This window comes from Achroia grisella, unplaced genomic scaffold (assembly GCF_030625045.1).
Source record: "Achroia grisella isolate CSIRO2021 unplaced genomic scaffold, CSIRO_AGI_Agris_v1 utg511, whole genome shotgun sequence".
Lineage (NCBI taxonomy): Eukaryota > Metazoa > Arthropoda > Insecta > Lepidoptera > Pyralidae > Achroia > Achroia grisella.
This window is the reverse complement of record NW_026712905.1, coordinates 829,333-848,498: the sequence shown is the minus strand read 5'-3', so window position 1 is coordinate 848,498 and position 19,166 is coordinate 829,333. Positions and strand designations below refer to the sequence as shown.

General features: G+C 33.8%; 1 protein-coding gene across 1 annotated transcript; it reads left to right on the top strand.

Moving 5' to 3' along the window:
• The first annotated feature begins 422 nt into the window (after positions 1 to 422).
• LOC131846605 (actin-interacting protein 1) lies at positions 423 to 16,571 on the top strand. Its single transcript, XM_059195943.1, has 13 exons — positions 423 to 551; positions 676 to 888; positions 6,755 to 6,902; positions 8,360 to 8,540; positions 9,089 to 9,208; positions 10,185 to 10,349; positions 11,582 to 11,789; positions 12,313 to 12,441; positions 13,206 to 13,312; positions 14,330 to 14,432; positions 15,224 to 15,396; positions 15,956 to 16,106; positions 16,460 to 16,571. Exons 1-13 carry the CDS (start codon positions 536 to 538, stop codon positions 16,567 to 16,569), a joined length of 1,824 nt encoding a protein of 607 aa, XP_059051926.1. The 5' UTR covers positions 423 to 535; the 3' UTR covers positions 16,570 to 16,571.
• Positions 16,572 to 19,166: the final 2,595 nt, after the last annotated feature.

Below are 19,166 nucleotides of genomic sequence, written 5' to 3'. Positions count from 1 at the left end.
GAATCAATATTTTATGTACTATTTTAAATAGTGTTACTATATTTTTATAGACATATACCTTACATCAGCAATCAAAAATAATATAACTCTTCAAACATGAAAAATCTATAAAGGTTTCTGTAATAAATTTCTACAACAAACATGAAATTAAAATGTATATATTGTTTGCAGTAAAAAGAATCCTATCGTAAATTACATATATTTATATTATTGTAATGAAAATTTAACTTCTACTTAATTTTATTTGAATGTCACAACAATACTTTTAAGGGTTTTTTCTTGATTCTGTTTTTATGGTAATTGAAACGTTTTGTCAAGGTTATTATGTTGTTACTATTTGAACATCCATATAAGGACATTTCTATGCTGTGTAAAATACCAACATTGCGGAAAAATTACATACGTCACTTTTTTTAGGGTGCCGATATAGTGCTAGCGGCTGTATGTGTTTTTATATAAAAATTAAAAAGTACTGACTAAATTGTAGATTTATATTAGTCACCATAGTGTTTAATTAGTAAAGTGTAAGAAAAGTATGTCGTACTCTAATAGTAAGTTCTAATTTATTGTATTCGCCAGTAGCATTGCAGAGAGTGCTTCTCGTTGGTATTTTTGTGATTTTGATATTATTATAACATTAAAGTGGTTTGTGATTCATTATTTATGTGTCTACAGAATATACTTTTGCGGCCTTGCCGCGAACACAGCGAGGTACACCGCTGGTTTTAGGCGGTGACCCGAAAGGTAGAAATTTCCTGTATACCAATGGGAATTCTGTAATAATCAGAGATATAGAAAATCCTGCCATTGCCGATGTGTATACAGAGCATTCGTGTCAAGTGAATGTAGCAAAATACTCTCCAAGTGGATTCTATATTGCATCTGGAGGTAGGTTATGATGAGCTACACTTTATTACATTATACAAATGATACACTGTTTAAATTGAGTAAGTACTTTGCCTCACTCTGTAGTTAAAAAAAAGGTGGTGTTTTTGGGGTTTTGAGCACTTGTGGCTATTGGTTTATAAGGCAGATAGTTAAATTGTGATAAATGAAGCAAGTAGTTATTGATGTATTAATTTAAAAACTAAATATGACTAACTGTATAGTAGTGAATCTCCTGCAATTACTAACTTCAATGAAATATTAAAATCATATTTTTAGGCTATTACCCTGTACTGAATCTAATAAAATGAATCTAGATGGCCAATAATTGTCATAGAGCTAAATATCCTAAAACTTATCTTGAGCCGATTTACTGCTTTGAATTTTAAAAATATCTTAATTCTTAATGTTTCAAAATCCGATATGTAAAATAAATATCATCTATATTTTTTTTATAGAAATTATGTAAGTTTATAATTTGCATTAAATTGGAATTAAAAACTTAATGTAGCCAAGTGTGTTTTTGTTGACACACTTTGTTGTTACGTAGTTGTACATATGTTGATACATAAATTTATTCTATTAATTTAGAGTTCTAGATTTAAATATTTCAAGAATGAGTGTGAAATACTGCACCATTTTTATTTATCATTATAAATTGTTATCATATATGTTTGTTTCAAATAGGGGATTTGGTAGTATCTTTACTGTTATATGATTAACATTATGAGTCATAGACTCATAGTATTTATTTATATAAGTTAGAATATTAGTTAATTAAATTGGTAATTAAAATTTGCATGTTATATTTAAAGCTGTTGATCAGCCATTACAACTAATCTAGGGTTTACATAACTTTTAATTACAGACTGAGTAATGTAAATAAATTTCATATCATTGTCTTATAGCCTATATATTTTTAATTACAAACATATGTAAATTTAACAGAAAATAATATGAGTATAAGAATTATATGTTAAACTTAAACCTCAAAATTATATATTCACATTTCACTTTCAGCCAAGTGAAAAAAGAATCAAAAAATTCAAATGATAGATTTTTTTTTATTGTATTATACAAACTTATTTTTTATTATGGCTATGAATACATCTTCTTTTACTCAACTTTAACTGACTATTCCACAGTGCCACAGTGCTACCTGTGTGGAATGTAGCTTGTTTTTTATATTTTTTTAAAGCATATGGCCCATCTGAGGGTAAATGGTTACCGTAGCCTATGTCACTTCTTGATTTATAATCTGTCTACATATTCTGAAAGAATTATTACAATTATTGTAGAAAGTTTTGAGTTTATAAATCATAAATTAAAATTATATTAGTTGTAGACTTTTTTTATGTTATGCTCATTCAGAGAATATATATTCTTGGCACACCCATATGGATATCAATATTAATCTATCGTTTACCTAAAAAAGCAGATGAAAGCACAGATTACAGCTAGTTATCTTCTAGCATTATATAATATGTAGAATCATGTTTATCTGTTTGTTTAGGGATCTTAAAGGGTACTTAAGAGGGAGGAAATAGAAGTTTATATAGTCGATAAATTATTTCTCAAGTAAGGGATGTAAACACTTGAGAAACAGGAAGAATTTATTCTATGCAGATGAATTTGCGCGTATCTACTAGTTGATATAAATAAATAAAGTAAATATTATCGCAACATATCAGATGTATGAAATCTTTATGCATTTGTTTCTTATCATTAAACTTGCGATTTGTAATTATCACCACACCTATTGATAATAATGAATTGATATAATTGATGTGATTTTAACTTTAATTCTTCATGGTATCACTTTTACAAAGGTGGACAAAGAGTATTGAGAAAGTAAAAATATATTGTAATAAAAGAAAAATTTATATGTGTGGTCTAGTTGTTTTACGCACTGCTTAACATAATGAAGCTGTTTGTAGGATTTTATTATATGTAAAGATAAATGTGTAAAGATAATCAGATAAAGTTAAAGTAAAAAAAGATTAGATCTTATAGGAAGCTTTCAGTCATTTATGCAAGTTGTAAATTTTTTATTTATCACTATCCATACAACCCATTTTGGCTAGATACTTTAGTTGAGAAGAACTGGCAAAAACTTAACTGGTACATTTTTTAATTTAATAACTTTTTTAATCCCTTTCATTCTTTAAAAATTAACATAGCCTTCAAATAGTATATAGGTGTGTCTAACATATTTAAGATATCAAAAATCTCTTCAATATTCTATACTGACTCATTACTTAGTATCCATTAGATTTATTCAATAAATATTTTTATAACAAAAATTTAAGCATATTAAAAAATTCATCCACAATACTAAAGACTAGTGATTGGCCTTTGCTTCCTACAGATATATGTACACTGTGTGAGAAGGAGGTTCTACAATTACAAATATTAGAGCATTATGCACATAAAAGTATAAATATTTCATGACAGTCTTACGCATAATAGTTCTGGATTCCTCCGTTCTGGACTCCTCCTTCCGGATCCCTGAATTTAATTCGTAGCTGTTTCATGAACAGTCTCTTATATTCACCACAGTCTGAAATAATAAAATAATTACAAAAGTTTTTTTAATTTTTTTAAAGTATATTTTTGACAAAAACGCAATAGCATATGCTGATAGTCAACTATAACAATCTGTATTTTTATAATTATGTACAACCTTGAAAAGAATAAGAGCTGAGTTAATTGTCAGTTCCTAACTCAAAAGTGCTTCTGCTCTGAACTGACTGTGGATTTTACATATCATAATAGTCTCAAATATACCAATATGAATAAATATATTTTTAACTGAAAACTTGGGTGCCTCTGTCACATATACCGTGCAGTTTCCAAGGTAGAAAGCTGTGTTTTGTAGATGGGTAAGATATAGTAGTAAAATTACAGAATACGACATAAACACATTATTTTTCTGAATAGGCCACGCATGAGGTTTCCAAATTCATTTTGTGATATCCGTGATGATGGTCACGTCTGTAAGTTACGATCAGTTTCCAACAGACAGGCTGTCAAGCCCTTTTTCATCTAGTTACTTTTTCTTTTTTTTTTTTATTGGGTTGTTTGGGCTATTGTCAGATGTTTTTTTTTTTGTGGATGATAATGGAATGGTACACCCGCCAGCGCTACCGGTTTACGCTGGCGGGGCACCAGTGGAGGATGATAAGACGAACATGAGGTCAGGTCAGTTAGCCCATCGTGACAAATTCACCAAGAATTTAACACGATGGTTTCCAGGGAGAACCGCGTGGAGGTCGACCTGACATGGTACATTGCTAGCAATGGGGTTATCAATCCACATTACTAACAATCCCCTTCCCCCTTATTGTGAGATGTTTATAGCACCTGTAGCACTGCGACCTACATAGATCTATTGTGCTCGCTCTTTTTCAAAGCTCGCTACCTAGACCCGTTAGGGACAAGAATTGAAGGATATTCTTAGGAGCGATGGTTTTAATCTCCTTGGGTAAGAGTGTAAACTTCCCAAATGAGATATTTCGTTTATGCATGAGTAGGCTACAACCACATAGGATGTGTAGTGGCGTTACATAAAAAAAATGTGAAATCTAGAGTTAATTTCCATAAACAATATAGTATTGTGAAATGAATCTACTTTTCATGGAAATTCCGAGCCGGTGCATAAGCAATTGAGTTTAATGGGAGAAAGTGAATGAGCGAGATGCAAAAACTTTAAACGAAGGTGCTGATTAACACACTTGTACGCAATAATGCGGATTCTGTATACATTAGTTTCATTGACTGATTTTTGAGGTACTTTATATATAATTTTGTAATGCTGTTCATGTCTAAACGATGGTTACCTATCTATAACACAAGCTCTGCTTTGCTTAGGACTAGACGGCGCTGTGTTAATTGTCCAGGGCTATTTATATCTCTGGACAATTCACAAAGCGCCATCTAAGCAGTGGTTGAGTTATGGGTCTAGTAGCCAAGGCTATAGACCTCTTTTGGATTTCGTCTTTAGTTTTATGTATAACAGTGAGGAGGAAAGTGGATTGTTACTACTATGGACTATATAAACCATATTACTAGCAATGTACCATAATCAGACTTCGTGCTCATTTTATCATACTCCACTGATTCCCCGCCAGCGTAGACCGTTAGCGCAGGCGGATACATCATTCCATTATCATCCATAAGAAAAGTAACAATGAATGTACGTGTAATGAGTGTAATTGTTATATAATATGTAGTGTATTGTTATAATGACATACATTTATAAATCGTAGTTTTATTAGATACTTATAGTAGCGTATGACTTTGGCCACTCGCCAGATGGGGCATGGAGATCTCCAGAATTAAACTTGTTAAATATCACAACAAATCTTACACAAATAGTTGTTAACAGTTAAAATTGTTTCGGTGACCTTTGGAATTCTAAATATTACGTGTATTTATAATTCCATAGTCCACAGCTGTTTGGTTCTTTTATGATTGATTATGAAATGGACTTGCCTGCGTTGTTGATGATACGCGCAGTGCAAGATGAGGATGAAGTCAGATTAGTCAGCTCTTTGTAGCTAATTTAACAGGAATTAAGTACGATGACTTTGTAGGGGGACGCGTCGAAGTCAACCTAACAGGATGGCTACATAGATAGAAATTGATCTAGTACTCTCCATGACTAAAAATCTTCTCCCATGTCGAGGCAACAATTGGTGATACCGTATCAAACAATCTCATTATTGTTTATAATATTAATTAGAATAGTAGAGCAGATATTATGCGAGAGCGGTGTGGCCAAGTGGTTGACTACGCTGAATTACTACATAGAATTACTTTTTCGATCGGATGTGAACTCACGACGAGTTCAAATTTCGACTTTCGATCGACAAGACAAAATTTCGATCGACAGATTAAAAAATTGGGTGTTAATTTACTCTCGGTAAAAGAAACATTGATATCAAACCAACGGGCGAGACACGTTCTTATTAATCCAGACCCCATAACAGCAGCTAATCTCCTTATGGGTCCACCTATTCCGTCTTTACCACTCTTTCACACACGACCTGTACTCGCCGGCAAAGACCTCAACCACACTATACCGCGCAATCAACCGGGCTTTTGCCCCTTCGATCGATTTCGAGCCGAGTTCGAATCTCAAATTCAAATCGTATCTGTCTGGCGGGAGTTAGTCTTCAGCCGCATCATAAATCCTACTGCGGGATTGGAGTGCTATCTACACTCGCTCCCTATAGTCCGGTACAGCTGTAAAGGCCAGCAGCGGATAACAGTATTAGAGTACCCGAAAAAAAGGCTCCCCGCTACGAAGTTAGTTTCAAATATGCCGAACGAAATGTGGTCATGTCTAGTGTTGCGTTCACCATGACGTAGATAATTGACAATGCGTCTGATTTTCCCATCAGTCGTCACAGTATGTTCATAACAAAGTCCTCTAGATAGAGTATATATTTATGTCATGATTTTTTATATACATTTACTAATTGAATAAAATCTGGCTTTTGAGTTCACACTTTCGCCTTTGATAGTCATTACACTTTGTTTTAAAATTTATAAGTTATTAATATTTCTATAATCATGTCTGTGCTCTATAGTCAGATGTCCTCCATTTTGTAATATTAATTAAATAATTAAATAATATTGCAAAATGGAGGACATAAAGCGCTAAAGCACTCACGATTGAATAATGCGGGAATGCGCGAGCTGGCGACGCGCGCGGTCTTTCTCATTCTCTCTGTCTACCTTTACATAATCATTCTTTCCATCTTGAAAGCCAATTTCTGCTTGAAAGCGCAGCTAATAAGTAATCGTCATCCAGCGACAATTTTTAACTAAACGTAATATTCTGTACTTCTTTTTTTTATTACAGATGCATCCGGAAAGATTCGCATATGGGACACCGTGAACAAGGAGCATATATTAAAAAATGAGTTCCAACCAATCGGAGGACCGATCAAGGACATCGCCTGGAGCGCTGACAGTCAGCGCATGGTGGCCGTCGGAGAAGGGAGGGAAAGGTAATTTCACATTTCTATTTTTAAATATGAGATCTTATTAAATTCAATTTCAAAATATATTTATTCATATAGGTCCATTAAAGACACTTATGATAAGTCTAATTATAATTATCTACGGCGTATATATATGATAGTATAATATCATCGAGGTACAACAACGTCTGTCTTTCTTGCCTCTTACAACATTGGATCTTTCAAGAGAAGAGTGAATAGGCACTATTTGAGCTTGCGCTCAGCTTAGACTGCATCATCATTTAACATCTGTGTAATGTATCATATATGTTTTAAAATGAACTAACGAATATTTACAATAAATGCACAACAAAATTATACGGAAAATAGCGTTCAATTTATATTTAAACTATATACGCCCCGGCGTCGCACGTGTATAATATACATAAACCTTCCGTGTACATGTATTATATATATAAACCTTCCTCTTGAATCACTCTATCTATTAAAAAACACCGCTTCAAAATCTTTTGCCTATTTTTAAGCATACATAGGGACGGACAGACAGCGATAGTGACTTTGTTTTATACTATGTAATGATAATGACTGTGGTTTAATTAATAATAAATATCACCATGATTCAGAATGTTTTGGTCTGCTTTGCTGATTCAAGTCGGTACTTTCGTGACGCCAATTTCGAGTTTTTTTTAGAAATACACACAATATACATAGGAAATATCCAGAGCAATAAAAGCAATCCTACTCATGAATACAAATGTTTGTACCGTGCGAGGAATCGAATCCATGACAATCGGAAGTAAAACCTAAATCTCTTGACCATTGAGGCCGTCAGTATTTGAGCACGATAGTCAGAAGACTAAATTAATAAAACGAGAATCCCTGAATCTGTATTCGGAATTCTGTATTCAGCCCGATACAGATTCGGAGTGACACTCCACCTGTTATATGATCTGTCACATCTAGTTATTTTTAAACTTTCGTGTTTAATACACATTTATATTGTATTTATAATCCAGTCTTAACAGGAATAATTCAATGGTAAATAAATGTACTAAACTCTTTCGACGTTTCGACTACGTTGCACGAGCCTCACAGGCTGCCCTGAATATCTTTATTTACCATAAAATTATTCATGTTAAGACCCGGTTAACAATATATAATATGATTACTGACTGACTGATTAGATTTTTTATTTCTGCAATAGCATATGCTTGGTGGTCACTCTATTTTCCCAAATTTGATTTTAAATGACTCTGTATTATTGTAAACATGTACAACATTTATTTGAAAAGAATACTAGTGGGTTTCTTTTCAGTTCTTCTCATCTCGAAATCATTCCGAACTGACGGTAGATTTGACATATCATAAGAGTCTGTAATAGACCTACATGAATAAAGATAGTGTGAATTTGATTTTCAATATATTGCATATGTTAATAGTGCACGTAATTGATCACAAGATAAAAATAATTTCCCTTTTAACAGATTTGGCCACGTGTTTATGGCGGAAACCGGTACATCGGTCGGGGAGATCAGTGGGCAGTCGAAGCCGATAAACTCGGTCGATTTCCGACCGACGCGACCGTTCCGGATCGTAACCGCGTCCGAGGACAACACTATCGCTGTGTTTGAGGGGCCACCGTTCAAGTTCAAGTGTACTAAGCAGGTATTTACTTTCTGGCTTACACTTGTAATATTTCTGCAACACTCGGTACATTCCCATTTGTTTACCTTTGGGGCCGTTCAAGTATTACGTAAGTAGATTTATTAAAAATTTTTACCCCCCATTCCCCTTGTTAGCAAAAGTAAGCAAATCTCTTAGAACAGCCTCCTAAATATTTCAGCAATTGACATGGACATGAATTGATATTTCAAAGATATATTTTCTAATTTAGTAACATAGTTTATACTTTATTTACTAACATAATATGGGTGGATATCCGAAATAAATGAATAAACAAAATTTTTTTTTAATATTCTCCCTTTGATGGGGTTATCATTCTTTTACCATTTAAGTTCGATGTAAAGTCAGTCCACATTACGACTCCGCGTCGCCTTAAGGTGTTAAGTCCGCCACATGCACCTATATTTGTGCATTAAGGTATTTGGCCTTTTTAGTGCCAAGGAGCGCCGTCGCTCTGCTCTCATCAGTAAAAAAATATGTATGGCACTAAAAGAGTAAATAAATAAATCAATATATTAATTAATTAACAGGAACACACTCGTTTCGCGCAAGCGGTTCGCTACAGCCCTGACGGTAGTTTGTTCGCGTCAGCTGGTTTCGACGGCAAGATCTACTTATACGATGGTGCTACATCTGAGCTTAAAGGAGAGGCGAGTATACCTTTATCTTATACTAGCTGTGCCCGTGGTTTCAAACGCGTTAAATTTCAATAAAAAATATAGCCTATTTGTTACTCTGATGCATAAGCTATATTGCTGTTCATCAAAATTCGTTCAGTAGTTTTTGCGTGAAAGAGAACCATACATATATATACATACTTCTATACTCACAAACTTCCGCGTTTATAATATTATTATTAGATATAAAATTCTCGTGTCATAAGTTTTCTTATAAAACGGTTTGACCGATTTTTATGTACTTTTATATTTGTATTTAGTAAGTCTGAGAATCGGCTACTATCTATTTTTCATACCCCTAAGTGATAAGGTTTGTCCACCCCTAATTTATTTTTATTTTTTCGACATAACATAATATTGTTTAGCATTGAAAAACAAATACAACCCTAAATTTTCTATCTATCACCAACCCCTACTTTTTAAATAGCGTTTTTAATTTATATGGCAAAGCTACGTTTGCAGGGTTAGCTACTTTACCATAAAATTATTCGGGTTAAAACCCGGTTAACAATATAAATAGTGTATAGGACACACGTAAGTTAAAAAATAACTACTATAACGCTTTTCTAAGACCCTAAAATCAATCATTATTACATTGATGATTAAAATTTGATAAAATTTATTAATTTTAATATCAACTTCAATTTAAATTTGCATGTTTAAAACGTAGCTGAATATTGAACTGTGAATTAATTTCTAAGAATTATGTAACCTGTTGCGTTTGCATTGCAAATCCTTATCATCATTACATAGTATAAAACAAAGTCGCTGTCGCTGTCTGTCCCTATGTATGGTTAAATAATTAAAACTACGCAACGGAATTTGAAGCGGTTTCTTTTAATACATAGAGTGATTTAAGAGGAAGTTTTATATATACAATACATGTACACCTGTGTGTAACTGAAGCGAGTAGCTAGTAAATAAATAAATCAACGTTTGCTATTCACAGATCGGATCACCAGCACACAAAGGTGGTGTGTACGGTATCTCATGGTCTCCTGATGGCAAGCAGCTGCTATCGTGTTCAGGAGACAAGACCTGTGCCATCTGGGATATTGAAACACTGCAGCGGGCCACACTATTCAATATGGGAACAGCTGTTGAAAATCAACAGGTACATTTTTTTTAATGGATGATAATAATTATTATGATAATCCATGAAAGGGGATTGTTAGTAATGTAGACTGATGATCTTATTGCTAGCAATGTACCATGTCAGATTGAGCTCCACGGGGTTCTCCGTGGCATTCCTTGGATACAATTGTTGTACGGTTCCCCTATTTTTCATTTATATTCTCCTTGGAAACCATCGTGATAAATTCTTGGTGAATTTGCCACGATGGGATAACGGACCTGACCTCATGTCCACCTTATCATCATCCACTGGCGCCAGCGTAAACGGTTAGCGCAGGTAGGTGCCTCATTCCATTATCATCCATAAAAAATGATAACCCCATCCAAGGAAGAATACTAAAAATATATTTTTGTTTATTAATTTATTTCGGATATCCATCCATACTATGTTAATAAACAATGTATAAACTATGTTACTAAATTAGAAAATATATCTTTGAAATATCAATTCATGTCCATGTCAATTGCTGAAATGGTTAGGAGGCTGTTTACGCTCACCCGAATTTTACACTATGTATATAGCAAAATAATAATAATAATCGTCTCCATGGCCTCGGTGGTTGGTGGTGGTAGCGGTTTAGCACACTGCTTTACTTACGATTGTCGCGGGTTTGATTCCTCGCACGGTACAACATTTCTATTTTGATTGATTTTGGCATTATCTATAAATAGTCGTTATTATTTATTAAGCATTATATATGACAATTTTCATTTAATGATACAGAGTCATTCAAAAATGTATTTTTTTTTTTTTTTATTTTTAAAAATTTTTTAAATGTTGACCAACTTTTAATGGGAGGCGAGGGAGGGGGGATAGGGGTATGGGGGGGTAAATAATTGTAATCTGCTTACGTAGTACTTGAACGGTCCCTAATCGTTTATTGAGTGATAAAGGTCTTGTTCAATAAACATAATTTAACCTGTTAAATCATATTTATAGAGCAATTAAATTTATTTCATTATTGAATTAAATTTATTTAACAGTAATTTCAGGAAATCCTTTGGTATCTTATTTAAAATTTGTTACCCAACCAAATCCAAAGGTTTGTAAACCAACTAAATCGGCAAACATTGTTACTAACAATGTTTGCCGATTTAGTTGGTTTCATCATCATTGCCTTGCCTTTATCCCATTCATTGGGGTCGGCGCAGTATGTCATATGCCGGGTTAGTTGGTTTGTTTATAGTATTAATGTGAATATTTCTCTTCAGGTATCATGCCTCTGGCAAGGGAATCATCTCCTCACGATATCCCTGTCCGGTGTGATCAATTACTTGGATGTTGATAACCCAGACAAACCTAGACAAGTTCTTATGGGGCATAACAAACCCATTACATCGTTAGCGCTGCATCCAGATAGACATACAGTGTATACAGCCAGCCATGATGGATGTGTGACGTCGTGGAATGTTGAAAGTGGTACGTATTTTTGTATCTACCAACCTGGCATAAAAAAACATTTATTTTGTTTATTTTTTTATTTATTTTATTCGGAAAACCAAGGCTATTTACAAACATAGTGGTAAATGAAATTAAATCACAAAAGCCATATACAGGTTTTCATAGATATAAACATTGTAGAAAATAAATTTACAGTACTAACACGAGAGCCGTGTATCATAAGTGGCTTCACATATTTCACATATTTTATACAAATAATTTATAAGTATAATAAGTAATCATAAGATCATACATCAGGTATCAAAAACATTAACAATCTACTAAAAAATTGTGAGAGTATGTAGAGTATAGATATCCTAGCTGTGTCCGCGGTTTCACTCGCGTGAATTTTATAGCTTGTATGTTATTATGATATATTACTGTAAAGTTTCATCAAAATCTGTTCAGTACTTTTTGCGTGAAAGAGTAACAAACATCCATACTTACAAACTTTCGCATTTATAATATTTATATAATTAAGATAAAATGATATAAATTCCAGGCGAAGCCCGTCACATCCAGGGTCAAGGTCACGGCAACCAAGTGAACGGGATGCGCTCCAGCAAGGATGGTTCACTCCTCACCATCGGTATTGATGATTCACTCCGCAAGGCTGTGCCCTCCGCTGAAGGTATGCAAAATTATAAATAATGCGAATTCGACTTTAAAGTTGTAATTTTAAGGTTTATTTTTATTATTTTTATGGAGGAGTTAAGGCTATAGTTAAGTGCTTTAGACTTGTAACACTGCGACCTAGTTAATGGAAAATTTAAAATAATGTGAATTCGACCCTAAGGTTATAATTTTAAGGTTCATTTTTATTGAGGAGTTTCGGCTATTATCAGGTGCTTTAGACCTGTAGCACAGCAACGTATATAGATCTATTGTTCTTAGCCTTTTTCAAAGTTCACTACCTAGACCCGTTGAAGGATATTCTTAGAAGGGATGCTTTTTATCTCCTCAGGATAGAGTATATACTTTCCAATGGAGATATTTCGTTTATGCATGAGTGGGCTACAACCACATAGGATGTGTGACGTTTTCTCTTCAGCTTGGCAAAATCTGCAGGTTTTTGTTGAGTACAGGCTTAAGTTTGCCATGTGTTTATTCATGTTTAATTTTCAATTTTTGACTTAATGGAGTTTTTAGTTATTATAATCTTGTATATAAAATTCTCATGTCACAGTTTTCGTTCCCATACTCCTCCGAAACGGCTTGACCGATTCTCATGAAATTTTGTGAGCGTATTGAGTAGGTCTGAGAATCGGTCAACATCTATTTTTCATCCCCCTAAATGTTAGGGGTAGTCCACCCCTAAATTTTTATTTTATTTTAAGGCATAATATTATGTCATCGAGGCCGATGATAATGATTTCGTATGATTTAATATTTCAGGCGAGGCGCCGACATATACAGATACAGTTGTACCCCTGGGCTCACAGCCTCGCGCTATGGACCACATCATAGAAGATGATACCACCATCATAGCCACTGTTAAAGAGGTATGTCAAAATTGCCAGGTAGCACTGAGACCAGTATAGATCTATTGTGCTCGCCCTTTTTCAAAGTTCGCTACCTAGACCCGTTAGGGACAAGAATTGAAGGATATTCTTAGGAATGATGGAAAACCATCGTTCATTCACTTTATTCTCTTATTTCCAAAAGATACAAATATCGTTTGGAAATAAGAGAATTCGGCAGTTAAATACATATATTAAAATAATAATATTTACACGTTGACATAAGATAAATCCTGAGTTATAAAAGTGACGTATTGTTTAAAAGTGTACAAACAATTCATTCTATGATGGCCAGTATTATAATTTTCACAGTATCACAGGATAGAGTTCTTTCCAAAGAAGATATTTATTTATTTATAATTGCACATGCATATACATAAATTTACATATAATAAATGAACAATGCACATGGGCTCTGTTTAAAGAGTATGGTAATTTCGTATATAGAATCGTAGAAAGTGGCACCGGTGTCAGAGAGGTTGAAGAGTAATCGTCTATCATGGTATGGACATGTAATGCGTAGGAACGTGGATAATATTTTAAGAAAGGTGTTACATATGAATGTGGATGGTTATAAGGGGAGAGGAAGGCCGAAAAAGAGATGGATGGACCGTGTGAAAGATGATATGGTAAGGAGGTAAATAACGATATGACTGCGATTCATCCCTGGAATGGAAGAGAAAAACATATTACGCCGACCCCAAATAAATGGGATAAGGAAGAAGCAGATGATGGTAATTTCGTAGATAACTCATTCCCAAAATGAAATTTAAGTCTGTTGTAGTGTCTGCTTAGCTCCTATAGTATGTCTGTTAAAAATTCTTTTACTGTTTTTATTTCGTTTATGCATGAGTGGCTACAACCATATAGGATGTGTAGCGTTTCCTCTTGTGCTTAGCATAATCTGCAGATTGTTGTTAGGCCTAATTAAAACAGGCCTAATTTTGCCATGTGTCTATTCAATTTGCAGTGTTCAGATGTATCTTGTAATGATTACAGTTGGCCGTAGTGATCGGTGGTAACAAGCAGTCGGTGCTGCCGCTGAGCTACGAGCCCACGTGCGTCGCCATCGACCCTAAGTCCAGACATGTTGCTGTCGGTGGTAAGTATTTTATAGAGGACTAGCTGTGTCCGCGATTTCAATATGAATTTCAATATAAAATATAGCCCATGTGTTATTCTGTATAAGCTATATTACTGTAAAGTTTCATCAAAATCTGTTCAGTAGTTTTTGCGTGAAAGAGTAACAAACATTACATCTATACTTACAAAGATTTGCGTTTATAATATTATTAAGATATTGTATTGCATTAGAGTCCGTTAATTTCCGTCCCCCTTTTTTTCTGTTTTCTAAAACAGTACGGACCGTATTGTAACGTGCGCACTCGCGGGTATGCATGCATGGCATTACGGATACGTCGTCATATGATGTCTGTAGCATTACCTTGCACTTTGTGAGAACTCAGGTTTACTCTGTAATATCCAGTGGCGGACTAAGGCTAAAGTGGGTACCAGGTAACATTGTAATTTTGGGCCAGGCGTTATCAATCAACATATAATTTGGATACGGTTCAGCAATACAACGAAGTCGCTGATAGCTGGTTATCTAATATTTGAGAGCCTCGAGCGGTTTACCACACCGCCTTACTTCCGATGGTCGCGCGTTCAATTCCAATAATTGTATTCATGAGTATGATTGTTTGTATAGGTCTGGGACAGTCTGGGTGTTTTCTATCTATATATGTATTTACGAAAAAAATATATATCTATGTATTTATACTGGATACAAATAGTACCCATAACATAAGCTTTAGCTTAGCTTAACTTGGGTCTAGATGGCGCTGTATAAATTGTCCTGAGATTATTATTAATATGTATTGTATATGTTTACAGGTGCAGACAATAAAGTACATTTATATACACTGGACGTCCGTACACTAACTCCTGGCGAGGAGCTGGTACACCTGGGTCCGGTCACCGACGTACGCTTCAGTCCTGACTCTAAGCTTCTGGTCGCCAGTGATGCTAATAGAAAACTTATATTATATTCTACCGATGACTATAAGGTGAGTTACTTGATGGATTTGTAGCATTACACATACGTGCAATACAGCTATGCGCTAACTGCCAGCGCAATGCGAGTGCCGATTATATTAATAACCTCGGTGCGAGCAGGATCGCACTTGTATTTTCGTCTCACTCATTGGATGCGTCATGCTGATTTGATAATACCATAACCATATAATTTTAGGCATATCTTGTCTATATACACGACACTTAGCTTTTAAACCAGTGTTTCCCAACCTCTTTAGTGCTATCACCCCCTTATGTAACATATAATTTATGAATTGTTCAGTTAAGACACTTAAATAATAGTTTTTTAGGAAGAAATCACAACGTAATTGATAATGAAACAGTAAGTAAATTTTGAAAACGTAATGAAAGATTAAAATTTTATATTCCATATAATTTTAATAGAGTCCATTTTTTCTTCTTTGCTTCCCCTTAACAATCAAATGTAAATGTGTAAATTGCAATGTGTGTGGGCCCCAAATAATAGATTAAATAGTGTAGGCTCAGTAGAACATGTCGCGACATGTCCTAATAATGGTTTTTGTTCTACAGTTAGCGCATAACAAAGAGTGGGGCTTCCATACAGCTCGCGTGAACTGCGTCGCCTTCAGTCCGGATTCGTCGCGAGTTGCGTCAGGTTCTCTCGATACTAGCATTATTATATGGAGCGTCGCCCAGCCTGCTAAGCATACTACTATTAAAAGTGAGTATTTATTTTGTATACTTATTTATTTATTTAGATCTTATTGAATTTTGTACAATAGGCGGGCTTAATGCATAACATGCTGACATGGTACATTATAATAATAATAACCCGGTACAATTCACACAGCGCCATCTAGTCCCAAGCTAAGAAGATCTTATTTTTCAGGCTTATTACTAAGTTCATACAAACTAATTCTTTGAATTCATGAATCCATTGGTAATAAAGTGGTGTGTTAAACCGTTAGACCATAGTGGCCCATTGGGCTAATAAACCCCATTACTAACCTAATACCTTCTCCCTTGTTTGTTTCTATTAATGTTAACTGACGATTCTTTGATTATAATCCACAGATGCTCACCCCCAAAGCCAGATCACTGGCATCACGTGGGTTGATGACGAGACGGTCGTCTCTGTGGGCCAGGACGCCAACACGCGCGTCTGGAGCGTGCCTAAAGCCTAAACGTAAGCTTTTATAGGGACATATTAACTCGTATGAGGATTTTAAAAACTTAAAATAACTTTCATCATTATATAAACACGTGAAGCAAAAACTTTATACCCCTTTTTTATGAAAATTAGGCGGACGCAATAGTATGAAATTTCGCACACTTATAGTTGATGTAGAGGAGTGCAAATGCTAATCATTTAGTTCACAATATTACTGTAACTATATTTATAAACGCTTGAAACTAATTATTGAATGGAAGAGAAAAACATTTTTTTTTTCGAGAGCTAATAACAGAATTGTACCTTCGCCTGCGCTAACGGTATACGCTGGCAGGACACCAATGGAGGATGATAAGATGAATATGAGGTCAGGTCAGTTAGCCCATCGTGGCAAATTCATCTGGAATTTAACATGATGGTTTCCAGGGGAACCGCGTGGAGATCAACCTGACATGGTACATTGCTAGGAATGGGGTTATTAACCATTATTAACAATCCCTTTTCCCCTTTAGAAAAACAATACGGCGAGCCCCAAGTAAATAGGATATGGAAGAAGCAGTGTTGATGTGCAGTATTTGTGTTCTTTTAAAATTTTAGCGTATGAAACGTTAGACGCAAAAATGTTAGTACAAGCCCAACTGAAATCTCTTTACAAATGTTCTACTTTCTAGCTGTCGTGACATGCCCCACCCCCCATGTCACGTGTATATGAGACGGAAGATCATAAGAAATATTACGGTTTGGATGTTATGAATTATGAATGTCCATCTTCATAAAAAAACAATGTATACTTTGTATATTACCATTATTAAATATATTATGAATTCCATTTACTAGCAACATTCTTAAGATATTTAAATAATGCACGCTACCAATTTAAAGTGCGAAATAATCTAATTATTGTAAGTTTTTAATGAATTTCATATGAGAAAGCTTCCCTAAAAAGCAAAGGTACTAAATTAAAAAGATTATATAAATTTATTATAAGCAACATACGAAAACACTAACGTATTTATTTTCGCTTTATGTTTAGTTGTAAGCTTAATGCTCAGTGAACGCATCTGTGCAACTGTAATAGAATCGATTAAAACTCTATTTTTTTTTTATTTCTGTTTAAGTTTCTGGAAAGACCGTATGGGCCCAATTCCCTTTGCAATTGGGCCCATACGGCCATGTCTACATGTTCGTATCATTACTCTGCTAACACGATTCCCGCCAATTTTGACATATGATTCAAAATGGCGGCAATATGTAACAGAAGTATAACGTGTGATGTCAGGACGTGTAGCTAGTTACTAATAAATATCTGGTCTGAAGTATTGCAGTCTGTGGAAATCTATAGACTATTTTATATATTACACATTAAAATTACTATAGCGAGATGTCATTTTTCTGTTGTAGATGCACAGTTGTGTAACATAGATAATTTATTTGTTACTAACGAATCAATCTTCGAACTGATTCAAAGAGATTTTTTTATAAATATCTGATACAGATATAGGGCTCTTATTATAAGGCTCTTTTTACAGTCATTAACTTATGCAGCACTAAATATATTTAATTTAAATAAAGATACTTATGATTAGTCAAAATTACCGTTAATTTAAATTTGTATATCTGTATAAATGATGTAACATTTTTTACATAAAATTTCACATATATTTTATATTGAAATGCTTTATAGAACTGCTGCTGTAAAATCAGATTACTTACTAGTGACTGTAAAAATTGTATTATAATATAAAATTTATATTGTAAGTTTGTTCACATATTTTATATTATGAAATACAGAGCCAGTCTATAGTGTTTTTGCTGGCAACGAATGTGATTTTTTTTAAATACCAGTATTAAAAATATTGTTTGTGCCCATTTGTATACTAACGTGTGGAGAAGCATTAAAATGACGTTTTATTAATACTATTCAGAAATATACTTTTTTTTTCGTAAATTTTCATATAAAATACTTTTTTCCAAAGATGTTTAGTTGAATTGGAAATAAGGAAATTGGAATCCACTTGTTTTGCCGGATGTAGTATTCCTAGAAAAAGACAAATTAGTCACGACTAAATGCAACTTATTCTCATATTTACATGTATGTATTTAAAAACTTATATTTATATTATAACGTAATACTGCATTAACTAGAATTTTGAAATTTTAGATAATGAACTCTAAAAGTTTTTAATATTAAAGTCTAGTTCACGAAAACTTGTATTTATTCAGTTAATGCATTATTATATTAAGTGTGAGATATACATATATACATAGTTGGTATATATGTATATATATATATATTTCGCACATTTATGCCTATAGGTTGTATATAAATATATGATATCTTAATATATATTTCTGAATAGAGCGTAGAAACTTTTCTGAACAGTATTTTTATACTAATTTCTGATATATTTTCTCTTTTTTTACGTGATTTCTACTAAAATATATGTAAAATGAAATAAAAGTTGTATACACTTGTAATTTGGATATTTTATTTTTGTTTTATTCAAGCACCTTACTATATATACCACGATTTTCCACGATACCACGGTTTCGCGTCTCTCGTATCCATTCTTTTTATTGAGGTTTTTGGGCTATTGCCTGGTGTTAAGA

Coding starts and splice junctions, on each gene's coding strand:
- LOC131846605 (XM_059195943.1), top strand. Junction 8,541..9,088: donor AGTTCAAGTGTACTAAGCAG/GTATTTACTTTC, acceptor ATTAATTAACAG/GAACACACTCGTTTCGCGCA. Junction 16,107..16,459: donor TAAGCATACTACTATTAAAA/GTGAGTATTTAT, acceptor TATAATCCACAG/ATGCTCACCCCCAAAGCCAG.